Below are 18,819 nucleotides of genomic sequence, written 5' to 3' on the forward strand. Positions count from 1 at the left end.
GATCATTTGGAGGATACTTACCCCTTTGGATTTCAGGGTTCTCTAGGAATTTGAGGAGCAGGTGGGAGTTTGGAGCAGGTGCTCCGGCTGCTGTGTTAGTCTAACTGAGGTAGTTCTATTTAAAGTGCACAGAAACCTCCTGTAGTTTGTTTTTCTATGCACACGAGTTCCATTTTTTCTTCTTCTGCCAGCTCTTTCTTAAGCTACTCTTGTTACTGGGTAGAGAAACTACTCACGTCTCTTAATCTTGGATCTCTTCATCTATCGTTGGATCTCAGTACTGTATTGCTAAAAATCCTCTTTTTGTGGATTATATGAATTAAAAAATTATAACACTTTATGACTTTAATTTTGCCAAGACTACATGGAATGTGTTATCAAATAAAAGTGTTGCAACATAGTTTGCAGAATGTTTTAGAAAGATGTTGCCTACACCCTCACATTTTTTCTTTTGTATATAAAACAATATTTAGAATGATTTTCAGCGACTGAAGAGTCACAATTTTATGAGGTCATAGAAGAGTCACTTTTTAATATATTTGCCTAGGCTTTTATTTTAAGTAGACCAGAGTGCTCATTTTTCCCCTAAACTGGTGATTTACCTGAGACTTTACTATATTAAAGGAAGATCTTTTTTTTTTTTTTCAGAGCAGCATCTCAGACATGTCGAAAAAGATGTTTTGATCCCCAAAATAATGAGAGAAAAGGCCCGAGAGAGATGTTCTGAACAAGTTCAAGGTAAGATTCAAATATTCATATGAAGATCAAATATGTTTTTTATAACATGATCTGAATTTAATCCTTAGCCTTGGAATCAAGTAGTCAATGAATTAATATGTATGAATTGCTTCTTACCCTTTCACTCAGATACCAGTATTTCAGCTTTCAGAACTTCCAGGCAGTGTTCAATTCATTTACAATTTAAAAATATTCTCCCAGATTCCTAGTAAAAAGCATTTTTTCCCAGATGTACAGTTATATATAGAGAAAAACTTGTATTCATATTTTGGAGAAACAAGTTATTCTGGTGATTCTGATAGGGAAAGAAGAAACATCAAATGTAATGTGTGCCTGTTTTTCCTCTATCAAAATATTCATATAGGAATATAGTCTAAGATGATTTTCTTTGGCGTTGTTGTCTATTATTGAATTGTTAATGGAATCTCAGTAGTACTTACAAGTCTTTTTAAAAACTTTTCTATATTCTACATTTCTGAGCAGAAGATATCTATGTAAATGCATGCACTAGACACCCACATATGCATGTATTCTTTGAAAAATGTTTTAATATAAAATATGCCTGTATTCTATAAATCTAGAGATATGTTGATTAATATGTAATATTATAGTGAAAAATACAAAGGCGTAGAAGATGAAAAATGAGGCCATAAATGATGGGTAATTAGAAAAGCAGATAGCAGTATTATTGTAGAAATGTTTTTTTAATAAAAATCTTCCTCTTGGAATGTCCATGGCAAAGAAACAGTGGTAAAATTGTGCTGATGTGGACTGTTTTCCCAGCATCCCTTGTAGCCTTCGTTGAGGGACCACAGTAATGCTTAGTGAGGCTGATGGGCTGCAGTGCCCGGCAAGTTTCTCCGCGGGAAGCCAGGCTGTGTCAGCTGTAGTTTGGGGACTGTGTCAATAACATTTGGGTGCTAGGCACATTTCTGTCCCTTAGATGCTATCTCCTTAGAGAATGACCTCTGGGACTGATGGACAAAGGCAATAAAAGAATAGTTCCTCAGAATTGACATTGTGTGATGGTCATTTCTTTTTCTTAAATGATTTATCATGAGCTATTCCCATTTTAAATCCACCTATAAATCAGGTTTGAATTAAATCCATCTGTAAATAAATTTATTAACAAGTTATCAGTAATTTATTAGTATCATTTGATGGTCTTGCTTTCATTATGAATTAGTTGTATAATCAGAGCACCTTCCTTTCCCCCACCCCCAGATGTCAGGAGAAGTTACTCCGTTGGCACCTGCGGGTAGGGTTCAGTGCACACCTGGCGTCAGCGGGTGTCATGCTGATGGTCTCAAGAGGTAACCCTCCACCTGCCTCATAGGACTTTAAAAAAATATCCTGATTCAGGTGAGGGAGGATAAAACTTAAAAATGGATAATAAAATTATAGGGTTTTGTAACATGTTATTCTGATATCTAGAATGAAAGAAAGCTAGATAACTCAATTATAGACTTCTTACATGATTCAGGTGAAAATGTGAAATGGTCGAGTTTGGGTTTCAGAACTACCTTTGCTTTGCTCTTAGACAATGAAACTTTGGTCTTTGAAATGAAAGAAATAGAGTATAACTTTAAAATATTCGTGTTACACACCTATTACTTTGTAATGGTACAGAAAAGAAAATGTTTAGTTTTTGCTTCTTTATAAAAACTTAAGTTGTTTAGGATGTTGATCTTTTTTTCTTTTTTACCATACTTAAAATCTTCTGAAGACTGAAAGCATCTTAAAATTTGAGATCCATTTGAGTGATTTCAATGCATTTGTCCCTACTAGAACACGTTATAACAAATGATCTTTGAGTATTTGAATTTTTATAGATATCGTATATTGATTTTTTGTCAGGCCATATGGTCCAAAACAGTGTTTTAGAATCTAAAATTGATTGTTTTATAAAAGAATGATCTTCCTGTTTAACCATGTGAACTAGGAGAGAACATAAACTGGCATTGCTCAAGTGGGAGCAGAACAGCTACATTTAAACTGAACAATAAGATGGAATTTAGAATCAGAACACTTCCATTGTGGTTTATTTACTGTTTATAGCCTTTGTTTTATTAAATAATTACAGGATTTTACATAAAAGCATTATGCATCCTAATTGTACAGTTCTTGAGTAAAGATATAGGAATTCTAATAAGTGATCTGATTTTCTGTTAAATGCCTGAAACATGATTATGTAGGAAAGCTTTTCTGTTTGATTTTATTTTTTCATGTCATTTCAACCTGGCTGATCATAAGAATTGGGTCAGGCTGCCAGCAACTTAGGTTTGTGAAGGGAATGGAACAGCTTTTCCAGTGACAAAGAGAAATGAAATCACTTTCAATGAAAAAAAGGATGCCTCATTATAGTCACCAACAGCAGTTATTGACAGCTACACTTCCTATTAACAAGGAGCATTTAACTAAGAGTTTGGCTGTTGGATCTTTGGACTTGATCTAATTTGCTAGCATTAATTAGTTTCTTTTGAGCACAGACACTTGGTGCCCACAGCTATAGATTTGGAGGGCTAATTAGGATAGAAAATTGAACAGAATGGGGTAAGGCATTAACCTTCAACCATTACCAGCTGGGACACTGATAAAGACCACAGCATCCAAATGCTCCCTATTGATGTGAGAGTACCCTAATGAATATCAATTTCAGCCAGGTTGCTATATTCTTACTAGTTCTCTCTTCATTATAAGTTTTAACCAGCTTCCCTGATCCCTTCATTATCTATATGTACACTATTGGGTTTTTACTCTACACTGATTTAGTCTGCATTGCACATTTCACCTTATGTTTAAACACACTTAAAATTTGTCTTAAGTAGTGGATAATGTTTAGAATGTTTCATTGTTATAGCCCCTGATACTAATAAAATTTAACTTTTATCTATAATTACAAGATTCTAATTCTACAGTTAATTTTTATGAAGTCATGGTAACCTTGCCGTTTCCATATAATGAAAATTATAACCTGAAACAAGAAAGTCTCAGCTTTTGGGTGACAGTTAAGCAGTGTTGTAGTAAACTGGTGTCAACTTGAGAATCTTTGTCTTTATAAAATAGATTTTTTTTGTTTCCTTTTGAAGAGAAAAAGAATGCTCATCACTTTTTCCTTTATAACTTAGTTTTGATTTGATGAGTAAAGATGGCTTGACTTGGGGATTAGATACAGAATTGAGAATCTGGATCTCACTACTACATAAACTTTCACAAGATTATAAACTCTGTTGGTAAAGCATACATCAAAAGAAAGGCAGTTGAACAATGGATTTAAATAGAAAACTTCATAATGTTCTTCTTTTGCCAGTGGTATTAGTGGCAGTGAGTAGAGCCACTAAAATAAACGACCAAAGTAACACAGTGAATGCTGAATACACTGGGAATGGTACAGAAGAAAAATTCTAGAATGGCCAGTCTCTGCCTTTCTCCCCTCAGTCTCCCCACCTCCCAAAAGCCAAAACAGAAGTCCCCTTCCATCAAGTGTGATGGTGGAATCATGGCTTTTTCTTGAATCGGGGACTTACTAATGTGTAGTGTTTTAGGAGGATGGTTTGATGACCTCTGGAGGCTACTTCCCGCTCTGTGACTTTTCCCATGTGTTTGACTCTTCACTAATTTAATGATTTATATTTTCTATGTTAGTAATATTTTTAAAAATATTGTTTGTTCATACATAATGGTAAAGTATGCATTCTAGTGCTATAATTTTTTTTTTCTGGAAATAGAGCCTTCATAAGAAAAAGAGTCACCGAATTGCTGTGTTTTGTAAAAATTCATTGTATTTCTTTGCTTTTTTGAAATGCATAATTGGCATTTGATATAACATCTCTATGCTGAGTAAAGAAGTTTGCCTTAAAAATAGTAAGAACCTTTTTTTCTTTTTGTTATGACAGATCAAGACCAGAAAAGTACTTTGACATCAGGGGTGGCCTGGAACTTTCTTTAACCTGGATATATTCTCCAACTCACTCCTTTCATCCCTTGGGCCTTCTTTTATCATATTTCAGTGTTTCTTTTGTATCAGTGTTTTCTGTGGCAGTCTTTTTGATCTACTGGCCAATAGGTAGGATTGGTTCTAAAGGAATTGTATAAAGTATAAGGAAGCATGGATTGTTTATTTGACACATCACAGAACTGTCGTTAAATAACACAGAAGCTTGATAAAATGCCTGCCGTTTTTATCAGTCACACACAACTGAAATATGTTATATTTTGCTAAATTCCAAAGATGGATGAATTAACAAAAAAAGAAATTCAAATTAAGAATGCTTAGGATATTTTTTTTTTTTTTTTTTTTTTTGCGGTTCGCAGGCCTCTCACTGTTGTGGCCTCTCCCGTTGCGGAGCACAGGCTTCGGACACGCAGGCTCAGCGGCCATGGCTCACGGGCCCAGCCACTCCGTGGCATATGGGATCTTCCCGGACCGGGGCACGAACCTGTGTCCCCTGCATCGGCAGGTGGACTCTCAACCACTGCGCCACCGGGGAAGCCCCAGGATCTTCTTTAGGATATTTGCAGGCAGAGAACTATCAAGACATCATTAAAACAAACTGGAGGGCTGCAGACTGTAAATGGTCAAAGTAATCAATCTTCTATCCAACTCTGTTACTTGAACCTGCCAAAGCTTTTCCTTTGTTGTTTGAATTGTACTTGTATTATCACATGTATTTTTGCCATTTAACCGGTTCAGCAATGTTAAGTTACACTGATGTAGAGATTCAACACATCTTTAGACTGGTTTGGATATGTTAGGAGGATAATATATAAAATCACAAAATATGAGTATCTTTTATGTATAAGAGTATGTTATATATTCTAAGAAATATAAAGAGATTTAAAGCACAAGTCCTCTTCTTTGGACCTACACGGGTCTGTGTCAGGGTCCGCAAGACCACCCCTGAGTTTGGTGATTTCCTACAAAGACTCATAGTACTAAGCATATAGTCATACTGATGGCTAAGATTTATTAGAGCAAAACCAGCAAAGGGAAGAAGCACATGGGACGAAGTCCAGAGGAAACCAGGTGCAAGCTTCCTAGAGTTCTCTCCTGGTAGAGTCACTCAGCGTGAGTTTAATTCCAGCATGGTTGAATTGTGACAACGTGTGAAATGTCTCCGGGGGAACTCGTTAGAGACTCGGTCCTCAGACTTTTAACTGGGAGTCAGTCAACGTGGCAGCCTCTGCATAGTATGTACCAAAATTCCAGACTCCCAGAAGGAAAGCAGGTGTTGAACACAAACCACGTGGTTTACCCAGACAGTTTAGGCGCAGTGAGCAGCTCTCATCAATTAGGGAATGGTGGGAATTCTTCCCAAATCCAGGTTCTGACACCAGCTAAGGGCCAGCCTTGTAAGCAGGCCTTTCTAAGGAGAGCGGTGTCAGGCCTGCCATGGTAACTCTTTCCTGCACATGGACACAGTAAAAGTTATTATGTATTTAATAACTTTACAATACTTAATTAAATAATTGTGTTCAATCAAAGTTACTATGTATGTCTGTTGGGCTGATGTCATGCAAGTGGCATCACGAATAATAGACCTCTGTCAGTCACAAGTACAGCTGAATGATTTTTAAAACTGAACAAAGTATATGATATGGTCATTGCTCATTGACTTAGTAGTTCTCAGTTACATTTATTAATTCACACTTCTGTTGTAGGACTTAATGATTGTCTTGACTTATTGGTCTTGTTTCTGAATAATGGCAATTTTGTAATAAAATTATCTGTAATTGGACATTAGTACTCCTCTTGAATAAAATGGCTAGTTCTTCTTTCACAAAGAAAGGTGCAGTATGTTTTAGTTTTAGAAGTTAAGTTAAATTTTTTTTTTGAAGTTTTATTTTTTTATACAGCAGGTTCTTATTATCCATTTTATACATATTAGTGTATAAATTTCCCAATTCATCACCCACCCCCCCACTTTCAGCTAAATCTTTATTTGGCTAAATTAGCAGGGAATATTGTCAGAGCAGATGAATCTAGTGTTTTTAACAACTGATTTATGCAACTCATCTCTGAAGCTATAAGAGTGAAAAGTCTACATTTGAACACAAAACCAAAAAATTACATGGCTTGAAACTTAGAAATATTTGTTAAAATGAGTAAATATTACTAATAAAAATGTGAGTTATAACTTCTATCAGTATTAACAAGTTTGTATTATTTTCCTAGTTTCCTAGCTATTTGACTTTCAATTACTTTGCTACTGTGATAGACTTAAATCCTTTCATCTTATGAGTAATTAATCCAAAACTAAGTGTCATCTTTAAACAGTACCATGCCCTTGTATGTAAAATCTGAGTACGAGATCACACTTCATTTAAGCTATCTGATGATCCTTGAGTTGTGATTGGGATTCTAATCAGAGCCTGTGACTGGTAAACTTCTTGCAGATACACACAAATAGTTATATTTTTACTAAATACATTCTTAGAGAAATCTTGTATGTCTGTGGAAAATAAAGGGGAAGTTTGGTTTGTACAGAACCCTGGAATGCACTAGATTGGTAGGTTTAGAACTATTTAAAAAATAATCAGTTCTTTTTGGGATGGGGCTAGAATTTGTTTCAAACTGTAATGTCTAAAACAGATAAAAGCAGTATTTTTGTGTGTATTATTACAAGTTACTGATTTTGTTACATTTACAGAGTCAGTACATGAAAACAATTATTTTCAGGAAGCAAATTTGAAATCAGATGTTATAACAGTTGTTGCCTAGTATGTATCTCCCAGTTAATTTTTGTGGTTCAGTTTTTTGAGGGATGCAAAATATAGAGTAAATCCGAAATCACATAAGGAAGTAGTTCTAAATAGTAATGATTTCTTATGATTTACTCAGATTTTCAGAGTATTGTTCAATTAAATAGATATAATAGAAAAATTTTGTTCTGAGGCCCATGAACAAGTTTTTCTGGCATCATATTTTTACTATATTGGCTGTCTCCAAAGTGTTAGCATTTGATAATACTATTTGCATATGTTTTAGTGTTGGTCAATTATTACATGACTAAAAATATATTTTTACAAAGCCAAAACGGAATTTTCAGATTCTCTTAGGCACTTGAATGGACCCTTAGGGTTATATGGAACGTGGTCATTCAAAAACATTTACTGAGTATTTCCCACTTAGTAGTCACCATTATATGAACAGTAAATAAAACAGACAAAGACATTTGCCATGATAGCCCTTAGGTTTCAGGGAAGGAGGGAGATAAATATTGTAAGTTATAAGTAAATATAAGTGACCTGGAGAATAATAAAGTTGGGTAAGGCAGTGGGGAGGGTGCTGGTGTTAGAAGGGGCTGCAGTTTTTTGTTTGTTGTTTTTTGTGGTACGCGGGCCTCTCACTGTTGTGGCCTCTCCCGCTGCGGAGCACAGGCTCCTGACGCGTAGGCTCAGTGGCCATGGCTCACGGGCCCAGCCGCTCCGCGGCATGTGGGATCTTCCCAGACCGGGGCACGAACCTGCATCCCCTGCATCGGCAGGCAGACTCTCAACCACTGCGCCACCAGGGAATCCCCGGGGCTGCAGTTTTTAGTAGGTGGTCAGCGTGGGTCTCACTAAGATGGTGACATTTGAACAGAATTCTTGTAGGAGGTGAAGGAGTGAGATGTGCAGTATCTCTGGGAGGAATGATGTGAACAGGAGTAGCACGTGAAAAGATGCTGAGGCACTGGATGCGGCTGGCATGTTTGAGGAGCACCAGAAAGGTCCCTGTGGTTAGGGTGGGATGAGTGAGGAGGAGAGTGGGAAGTGAGTGTTCAGGAGGGTGACAGTGGATAGAATCAGGGTCTTGTGGGCACTGAGGAGCCAAATGAAAGGTAGTGATGGCTTAGAGCAGTGGAAGGAGACGGGGTCTGATCTGCAATGTGCTAGCATCACTCGCCGCTGCGTTAAGAGTAGATGGGATGGGGCAAGGGCAGACCAGGGACGCCAGTTTAGGGATGGTCCACCTGATAGAGGGTGGTGAAGTGGAGGGGTGGTAATGGTGGAGATGGTGAGACTGAGCACACCCAGGGTGTATTTTGAAGACAGAGTTAAGAGAGAAAAAGACGACTCCCTGTTACTTGTCCTGAGCAAGTAATGGATGGAGTTGTGGTTAACAGAGACGGGGAAGCCTGTGTGTGGAGAAATTTTATTATTTTATTTTAGTTTTTGGCGATTGATAGATCAGGAGTCTAGTTCTGGACGTGAACTTTGAGGTGTCTGGTAGATGTCTAAGTTTGAAGCCACTGTATTGGACGGTAATAAAAATTCATCATTGTTTTCAAGGGAAACAAAGGAGGCGAATGTTTATTCAATTGTGGTGGTTCTGGTATTTTTCTAATATTTTTGTGTAAGTGTCAATTCTCTTGGTGTGTGTTTGATGCACGTCGATTTGGACAGTGATAAAGACTGACATTTTTGTTCCTTGGTTTTAAGGTTCTACCTGGACCACTTTCATTCCAGAATTAATTCATGATTACATTGATTTGTTAATTCATCAAACTGTCCTTCAGTACTGCTGGCTGTAGTATCTGGTGCTGGGTACCTGGTCTCACACCACAGTGAAGAGGCTGAATTAGCCATTTGTGTCAAATGACGCGTGGTCAAAGGCAGCAAATACCATTTCTCTGTGCCGACTCTGATGAGTTGGAAGTGGCTGCCCAGCACACTGGTGCTGTGTCAGACGTGAGTGGTGGATTTGGTAGGTGATGATATGCTTTGTCTAGTACTTGTCCTTTCGGCCTACGTGCTAGTTTATTTGTAGTTAACTGCTTTTTAGTTACGGATCTTGTTTGCTGTGTATTATTTATCCCTGCCTTCACCTAGATTAAAAAGTTACTTTCTTCCAATAGCTTAAGCAGTTTTTATTATTCACTTCATTTTCTGGGAACACCTCTAAGGCTGTTTTCTGTAACAGTCTTTTTGGGGGCTGTAGCCCTAACATATATACACTGTAGACCATTCACTCATTAAAAATGTGGTCATACTCACATAGCATAATAATTTGAGGTACATGTTGAACTTAAATGTTTATTTTCATAATTTACAAAACGACAACGAGGTATCACCTCACACCGGTCAGAATGGCCATTATCAAAAAATCTACAAACAATAAATGCTGGAGAGGGTGTGGAGAAAAGGGAACCCTCTTGCACTGTTGGTGGGGATGTAAATTGATACAGCCACTATGGAGAACAGTATGGAGGTTCCTAAAAAGAACTAAAAATAGAATTACCATATGACCCAGCAATCCCACTACTGGTTACATATCCAGAGAAAACCATAATTCAAAAAGACACATGCACCCCAACGTTCATCGCAGCATTATTTATGATAGCCAGGTCATGGAAGCAACCTAAATGCCCATAGACAGATGAATGGATAAAGATGTGGTACATATATACAATGGAATATTACTCAGCCATAAAAAGGAATGAAATTGGGTCATGTGTAGAGATGTGGATGGACCTAGAGACTGTCATACAGAGTGAAGTAAGTCAGAGAGAGAAAAACAAATATTGTATATTAACACGTACATGTGGAATCTAGAAAAATGGTACAGATGAACCTGTTTGTGAGGCGGAAGTAGAGAACAAACGTATGGACACCAAGCGGGTAAGGGGGGAGCAGGATGAATTGGGAGATTGGGATTGACATATATACACTAATATGTATAAAATAGATAACTAATAAGAACCTGCTGTATAACACGGGAGCTCTACTCAATGCTCTGTGGTGACCTAAATGGGAGGGAAATCTGAAAAAGAGGGGATATATGTATACATATAGCTGATTCACTTCGCTGTACAGTAGAAACTAACACAACATTGTGAAACAACTATACCCCAATTAAAAAAAAAAACAATACTTTTTGATGTTTAGTTTTTAGTGAAATTGAAAGTCTTCTTGATTTTTATTAACCTTGTTAATCAAATGAAAAATACACTCAAAATATTATGTGGTAATTACTAGTTGATTTTATGAAGGATCATTAACAAATCTGAACACGTTCATAATGCTGAATTTAAAAAAGCATGATATAAAATTGTATACCTAGTATTATACTAATTATAACAAAATGATAGATTCATATGGAAAAAAATACATTCAAATTTAACAATAAGGGGCTTGCCTGGTGGCGCAGTGGTTGAGAGTCCGCCTGCCGATGCAGAGGACACGGGATCGTGCCCTGATCCAGGAAGATCCCACATGCCGCGGAGCGGCTGGGCCCGTGAGCCATGGCCGCTGAGCCTGCGCGTCTGGAGCCTGTGCTCCACGACGGGAGAAGCCACAACAGTGAGAGGCCTGCGTACCGCAAAAAAAAAAAAAAAAAATTAATACCTGGAAATGTGGGAAGGAAAAAGGTGGATCATAGGTTATTTGTTTTCCTACGTGTAGTTTTTTTTCATATTCTCCAAAATGAAAACATTACTTTTTTTTTTTTTTTTAAGGGATATGGGAGGAAGAGTGTGGATTATGGGTGATTTTTTTTTATTTTTATAGATTGTTCTTCAAATGAACATATAAGAATCATGTTATATTTTATAATACAACAAAACTATAAATATAGAAAAAGTAAATTTTTCTGTATGTTACATTCTATAAACATAATAGAAAGATCACAAACTAGGAAAATATTTCTAACATATGTGACAAAGATTTGATATCCTTAGTATATAAATATTTACTATCTGTAAGGAATCAGTGAATATCCAGTTTAAAAAATGAGCAAAGGACACAAAGTTTCTTCCTGATAAATTACATATTATTAAACATGCTCTCACTTTCAGCGCGTTAATTGCAAACCACACCCATATTACTATATTATACATATAGTATACACCCATATACAGTATATTATACATATTACTATATGTAACCTGTAAACTTGATATGATTTAAAAATTCATAATGGAGACTTTCTGCTTCTGACCTGGCCTACTAGCTCTTATCACACACATCCTTCTGTAGAAAAAAATATATTAAAGACAACTACCTGAAGGCATTGGAGGGTAAGCAAAAGCAGATGGAAATCAGAGGAGAGTCAAACATTGAAGGAAGGGAGTAGGACTGGGTGACTCTCTGCCCTGTAGGGTGGCTGAGACTCTGACCAAAACAAAAACAAAAACATGTTGGTCTTGATGGTTTGAAGAACCAAGCACAGGGTTTGGTGTAACTGCAGGCCCTGGCAAGTTTGTATTTATACATAGAGGGAAGGGGAAGAGCATAAATCCCAACAAGGATCAAGCCAGAGAAGAGGAGCATCAAATTCTGTGCATAAACCCTGGCTCAGTCCATGTATGTGGCACATGACAGGTAGCTTAGTTAAGGCTAAAAGAACTGAACCAAAATTTGAGCTGCTACCCACTATACATTGCCAGGGAGACAGGCTTCTGCATTTGAGTTCAGCAAAGAAAATTGACTGCTTAAGGGAAAAAGGAAAAAAAATTCTTGAGAAACAACAGAATTCAGACTTTTTACATGATATCATTCACAATATTCATGATCAATGCCAAGTTATTCAGTGTACACAGAAACAGGAAAATATGACCCATTCTTAAAATCATCAGAGGCTAACTTCAAGATTACTAAGATGTTGGAATTAGCAGGCAAGGATTTTATCTCAGACATTGTAATTGTTTAAGAATGTAAAGGAAAATATGATTGCAATGAATACAAAGACAAGAAATCTTAAGAGAATCTGAAACAATAAAAAAGACCCAAATCAAACTTCTAGGACTGAAAATATACAATATCTGGTGTAAAAACTTTAGAATAAAAATGGCAGAAGGAGTCATGAATCTAGAGATAGATCAATAGAATTAGTCAATCTAAAGAACAGAGAAAAAAAGATTGAAAATGAACAGAATTGCAGGGACCTGTAGGAAGATATCATGAAGATAGTAACCTTTACGTAATTGGAATTGCATACCTACCAGAATGGCTACTATGAAAACACTGATAGCATTCACTAAACATACACTTGCCTGCTGACCTGGCAACTCTACCCAGAAGAAATGAAACTGATGTTTCATTTCTGTACAATTAATACTTATAGTAGCTTATTCAAATAGCCAAAAATTAAAAATAACCTAGGTATCTTTCCAAAGGAGAAGGGGTAGACTGTGGTATACTCATGCTGTGGATACTAGTCAGCAGTAAAATGGAATAAACTAGTGTTATAGTGTTAATAGCAGAGATGAATCTCAAAACTGTCTCTCTGGGTGGAATGTAAATATGAAAGAAATAGAGTACATACTTTTAAAAAATATTTTCGAACAGGCAACATTTACATGGTGCTCTAGTATAGGCTGCACTAATCCAAACGATGGTGGCACTGTTGGGGTGCTAGTGGGACAGGTAGTGATTGGAAAGGGACTTTAAAGGAACTTTCTGGAATGATTTTAATGTTCTGTATTTTGATTTGTGTTGCACAGGTGTATACTGTTGTTGAGTGCTTATTTAAGATTTGTTTATTTCACTGTATATAAATGTCATCTAATAAGAAAAAGTAAATATAGAACTCTAATCATGTGCATAATAAAGTATTTGTGGGTAAGAAAACATATATGATGTATAACGTTGATGAGGCTTTGGAGAAGCAGGTGTTTACACTGCTGGCTTGGAATATAGATGAGCATGATGTCAGGAAAGGGGTTTATGAGTATTTTAAATAATTAACAAAAATTCATAAATGTGGCTACTGCTTCACCTAGCAACTCTATTGGTAGGAATGTGTCGTAAGGAAATTATCAGAGATGTGACATAGCATTGTATATAATATAAAATATTGTCAAAAACTTAGATGTCAACAGAGTCTGGTTTTAAAAATTATGGTACTAGAAATGATGATATACACAAACTTGTGATAATAATGATGCATTACTGATATGAGAGACTAGCATAATGTATCATTTTCACCCAGGGTTGTTGGTCTACAGTGGTCAAATCCTTCCCGCTGCTTGTCTCTCTTCTGTTGGAGCACAGCCATGGCCATTTACCTAGGTGTTGCCTGTGGCTGCTCTCATGCTGCTATAGTGGATGTGAGTAGTTGCAGCAGAGACAACATAGCTCACAAAGCCTAAAATATTCACCATATACCTCTTTACTGAAGAAATTTCCTGATCCCTAGTTTAATTAAATTAAGTTTTTAAAAAATACAGAAGAGCTTACCAAAATTAACTAATTCCATAAATTCTTATGGGCACTTACTGTGTACCTAGCACTGTTCTGTGTACATAAGCATGACTGAAACCAAGTCAGCCTGCATCCTCATGGAGTTTAAGTATGGTAGGGGGATAGTTACGAAATAAATGTTTAAACCAAAATTATGACTAATAGTATGGAGAGAGAGCTATGAAGAAATGTTAACAGAAGTTGTTTCTGAGTGTTGGGTATATTGGTGATTTAAAATATCAAATGTAACAAATATCCATACCTTTGGATATACTACTGTGAAAAATCTGAACTGTTTGTTTTTCTCTTATTTTGGCCTCAACATACCATATTGTTGAATGTATTAAGGAACTCTCTGTTAGTACCCTGTGATTTTCAGAGTGGGCCTATTTGTCCAGTGCCTCAGTGATAAAGGCTTCATGCGAGTTCTTCTGTGTTATCTTTTCCTTCCATATCTTCCCTGGTCAGATCTACTTAGATGATGAAATTCAACTCATCACATTCTTACAGTGGAACCTCTGCTCTGCCCTGCTGATTGAAGTGCATTTGATCGTCATCTGTCACATAGGCCAGATCAGTGGTCCTCAACCCCTGCTGTACATCAGAATTATCTGGGAATCTTTTTTAAAATACCAATGCACAGGTTTCTCTCTTCAAAGAAAGGTGTTAGTATTTTTTTTTTTAAGCTCCCAAGGTGATTTCACTGTGCAGCCAAGGTTGAGAAACAGGGATTAGCCAAAGGCACAGACTTGTCCCTTAAAGCAGCATATAGTAATTAGCCATATGGGTTTTACTCCGTTCTCAGGTCATTTTGAATATACTAAAATTACCTACTTCACTGCCTGGGGTACTCTTTTTTGTATTAACTATATATGTTTTGGTTGTTCTGTTGTTGTAGCTATTCTTAGTTTTTGTGTGTATGTTTTCTATTTCCTGAATCTTTATTTCCCTTGCTTCCATCATGGAGGTCAAGCCCCAAATTATGTAGGTCAGCGTTCAAATTCTTTTCCAGAGCGCCAAAGATTCTTAGCAAACTCATCTTAGGAAGTGATAAACCCAAGTATACTTTTGCAGTCTTCAACCCTAACCCCTTTTATCCTGTAAATTACATGGCTACCCCCTTTTCCTCTTTCCTGTTAAGAAAGTCGCTAACCCACAAACTTCACCCTACGTAATGGTCCCTTCTCTGTGTTTCATCAGCACAGTCTTTGGTTTGTCAAATTGCAAATCTAGATTCTAATCTACGTGAGCAGAGATTTGATTTGTGGTTGTTTCAGATCCCTGAATTCATAGGATATCATGTGAGTAATTAGTTTACAACTTCAGTTAAGACACTTATTGTGACTTGGAGATGTGGTCCTTAACCAACCTGTGCCTGTCCTCTGCCCTCCCCACTGTGGTGGTCCTGGCCCTGAGCACAGCAGGTGAGGAGCCCCCAGTGATGCCCTGCTGGAAGGCAGGCCTTGTGTGATGACACATTTACACTCAAAAGCTGTCTACAGGAGGAGCTTCAAGATGGCGGAAGAGTAAGACGCGGAGATCACCTCCCTCCCCACAGTTACATCAGAAATACATCTACACGTGGAACACCTCCTACAGAACACCTGCTGAACGCTAGCAGAAGACCTCAGACCTCCCAAAAGGCAAGAAACTCCCCACGTACCTGGGTAGGGCAAAAGAAAAAACAGACAAAAGAATAGGGACGGGACCTGCACCAGTGGGAGGGAGCTGTGAAGGAGGAAAGTTTCTGCACACTACGAAGCCCCTTCACTGGTGGAGACGGGGTGATGGTGGGGGCGGGGAAACTTGGGAGCCATGGAGGAGAGCTCAGCAACAGGGGGGCAGAGGGCAAAGCGGAGAGATTCCTGCACAGAGGATCAGTGCCGACCAGCACTCACCAGCCCGAGAGGCTTGTCTGTTCACCCGCTGGGACGGGTGGGGGCTGGGAGCTGAGGCTCTGGCTTCGGTCAGATCCCAGGGAGAGGACTGGGGTTGGCTGTGTGAACACAGCCTGGAGGGGGCTAGTGTGCCACAGGTAGCCGGAAGGGAGTCTGGGAAAAGGTCTGGGACTGCCAAAGAGGCGAGAGACTTCTTCTTGCCTCTTTGTTTCCTGGTGCGCGAGGAGAGGAGATTAAGAGCACTGCTTAAAGGAGCTCCAGACACTGGCGTGAGCCGCGGCTATCAGCGCGGACCCCAGAGACGGGCATGAGATGCTAAGGCTGCTGCTGCAGCCACCAAGAAGCCTGTGTGCGAGCACAGGTCACTATCCACACCTCCCCTCCCGGAAGCCTGTGCAGCTCGCCACAGCCAGGGTCCTGTGATCCAGGGACAACTTCCCTGGGAGAACACACAGCACGCCTCAGGCTGGTGCAATGTCATGCTGACCTCTGCCGCCGCAGGCTCGCCCCGCACTCTGTACCCTCCCTCCCCACAGCCTGAGTGAGCCAGAGCCCCCGAAGCAGCTGCCCCTTTCACCCCGTCCTGTGAGCGAAGAACAGACGCCCTCAGGCGACCTAAATGCAGAGGCAGGGCCAAATCCAAAGCTGAATCCCAGGAGCTGTGCGAACAAAGAAGAGGAAGGGAAATTTCTCCCAGCAGCCTCAGGAGCAGCGGCTTAAATCTCCACAGTCAACTTGATGTACCCAGCATCTGTGGAATACCTGAATAGACAACGAATCATCCCAAATTGAGGAGGTGGACTTTGGGAGCAATGATATATGTGTATATATATATATTTTTTCCCCCTTTTACTGCTTTTGTGAATGCGTATGCATATGCTTCTACGTATGATTTTGTCTGTATAACTTTGCTTTTACCATTTGTTCTAGGGTTCTGTCTGTCCATTTTTTTTTCTTCAGTATACTTTTCAGCACTTGTTACCATTGGTGGATTTGTTTTTTAGTTTGTTTGTTCTTTCTTACTTTCTTTTTTATTAATTACTTAAAAAAATTTTTTAAATAATTATTTTGTGTTGTATTTTAATAACTTATTTTATTTTACCTTTCTTTTCTTTCTTTCTTTTCTTTCTTCCTTTCTTTGTTTCTTTTTCTTTCTCTTTCTTTCCTTCCTTTCTTTTCTTTCTTTCTTTCTTCGTTTCTTTCTTCCTCTCTTCCTTTCTTCCTTCCTTCCTTCCTTTCTTTCTTCTTTCCTTCCTTTCTTTTCTTTCTTCATTTCTTCCTTCCTTCCTTTCTTTCTCTCTCTCTTTTTCTTTCTTTCTTTGTTTCTTTGTTCATTTCTTCCTTCCGTTCTTCCTTCCTTCCTTTCTTTCTCTCTCCCTCCTTTGTTTGTTTGTTTTGTTTGTTTGTTTCTTTTCCTTCCTCCCTCCCTCCCTTCCTTCCTTTCTCTCCTTTGCCGTGTGGATGAAAGGCTCTTGGTGCTCCAGCCAGGCGCCAGGGCTGTGCCTCTGAGGTGGGAGAGCCAAGTTCAGAACATTGGTTCCCCAGAGACCTACCAGCTCCACGTAATATCAAGTGGCGAAAATCTCCCAGAGATCTCCATCCCAACGCCAGAACTCAGCTCCACTCAACGACCAGCAAGCTCTACTGCTGGACACCGTATGCCAAACAACTAGCAAGACAGGAACATAACCCCACCCATTAGCAGAGAGTCGGCCTAAAATCATAATAAGGTCACAGACACCCCAAAAATCACCACCAGATGTGGACCTGCCCACCAGAAAGACAAGATCCAGCCTCATCCACCAGAACACAGACACTAGTCCCCTACACCAGGAAGCCTACACAACCCACTGAACCAACTTTACCCACTGGGGGCAGACACAAAAAACAACGAGAACTACGAACCTGCAGCCTGCGAAAACGAGACCCCAAACACAGTAAGTTAAGCAAAATGAGAAGACAGAGAAACACACAGCAGAGGAAGGAGCAAGGAAAAAACCCACCAGACCTAACAAATGAAGAGGAAATAGGCAGTCTACCTGAAAAAGAATTCAGAATAATGATAGTAAAGATGATCCAATATCTTGGAAATAGAATGGAAAAAATACAAGAAACGTTTTAATAAGGGCCTAGAAGAACTAAAGAGAAAACAAACATTCATGAACAACACAATAAATGAAATCAAAAATTCTCTAGAAGGAATGCATAGCAGAATAGCTGAGGCAGAAGAACGGATAAGTGACCTGGAAGATAAAATAGTGGAAATAACTGCTGCAGAGCAGAATAAAGAAAAAAGAATGAAAAGAATTGAGGACAGTCTCAGAGACCTCTGGGACAATATTCAACGCACGAACATTCGAGTTATAGGGGTCCCAGAAGAAGAAGAGAAACAGAAAGGGACTGAGAAAATATTTGAAGAGATTATAGTTGAAAACTTCCCTAATATGGGAAGGGAAATAGTCAAGTCCAGGAAGTGCAGAGAGTCCCATATAGGATAAATCCAAGGAGAAACACGCCAAGACACATATTAATCAAACTACCAAAAATTAAATACAATGAAAAAATATTAAAAGCAGCAAGGGAAAAACAACAAATAACATGCAAGGGAATCCCCATAAAGTTAACAGCTGATCTTTCAGCAGAAACTCTGCAAGCCAGGAGGGACGGGCAGGACATGTTTAAAGTGATAAAGTAGAAAAACCTACAACCAAGATAACTCTACCAAGCAAGGATCTCATTCAGATTTGATGGAGAAATTAAAACCTTTACAGACAAGCAAAAGCTGAGAAAATTCAGCACAACCAAACCAGCTTGTATTACAACAAATGCTAAAGGAGCTTCTCTAGGCAGGAAACAAAAGAGAAGGTAAAGACCTAACGTAACAAACCCAAAACAATTAAGAAAATGATAATAGGAACATACATATCAATAATTAGCTTAAATGTAAATGGATTACATGCTCCAACCAAAAGACATAGACTGGCTGAACGGATAGAAAGACAAGACCCATGTGTATGGT

At 38.5% G+C, this 18,819-nt stretch overlaps 1 protein-coding gene across 18 annotated transcripts in view; it reads left to right on the forward strand.

Annotated features, from left to right (window-relative positions):
• CMC1 (C-X9-C motif containing 1) overlaps positions 1-18,819 on the forward strand; it is a 76,234-nt gene that overhangs the window by 20,671 nt on the left and 36,744 nt on the right. For 14 of the 18 annotated variants that reach the window (XR_016394673.1, XR_016394671.1, XM_022564923.3 and 11 more), the window contains exon 2: positions 649-738. Coding sequence is in view for 15 of the 18 variants with exons in the window: in XM_022564923.3 (XP_022420631.1) it covers positions 649-738 (90 nt within the window). In the remaining 3 variants the exon portion in view is untranslated. The other 4 variants (XM_089918963.1, XM_089918967.1, XR_016394674.1 and 1 more) reach the window with 3 other exon arrangements.

This window comes from Delphinapterus leucas, chromosome 10, assembly GCF_059928025.1.
Source record: "Delphinapterus leucas isolate spDelLeu-1000000601 "Yukka" chromosome 10, BTC_Dleu_Yukka2, whole genome shotgun sequence".
Taxonomy (NCBI): domain Eukaryota; kingdom Metazoa; phylum Chordata; class Mammalia; order Artiodactyla; family Monodontidae; genus Delphinapterus; species Delphinapterus leucas.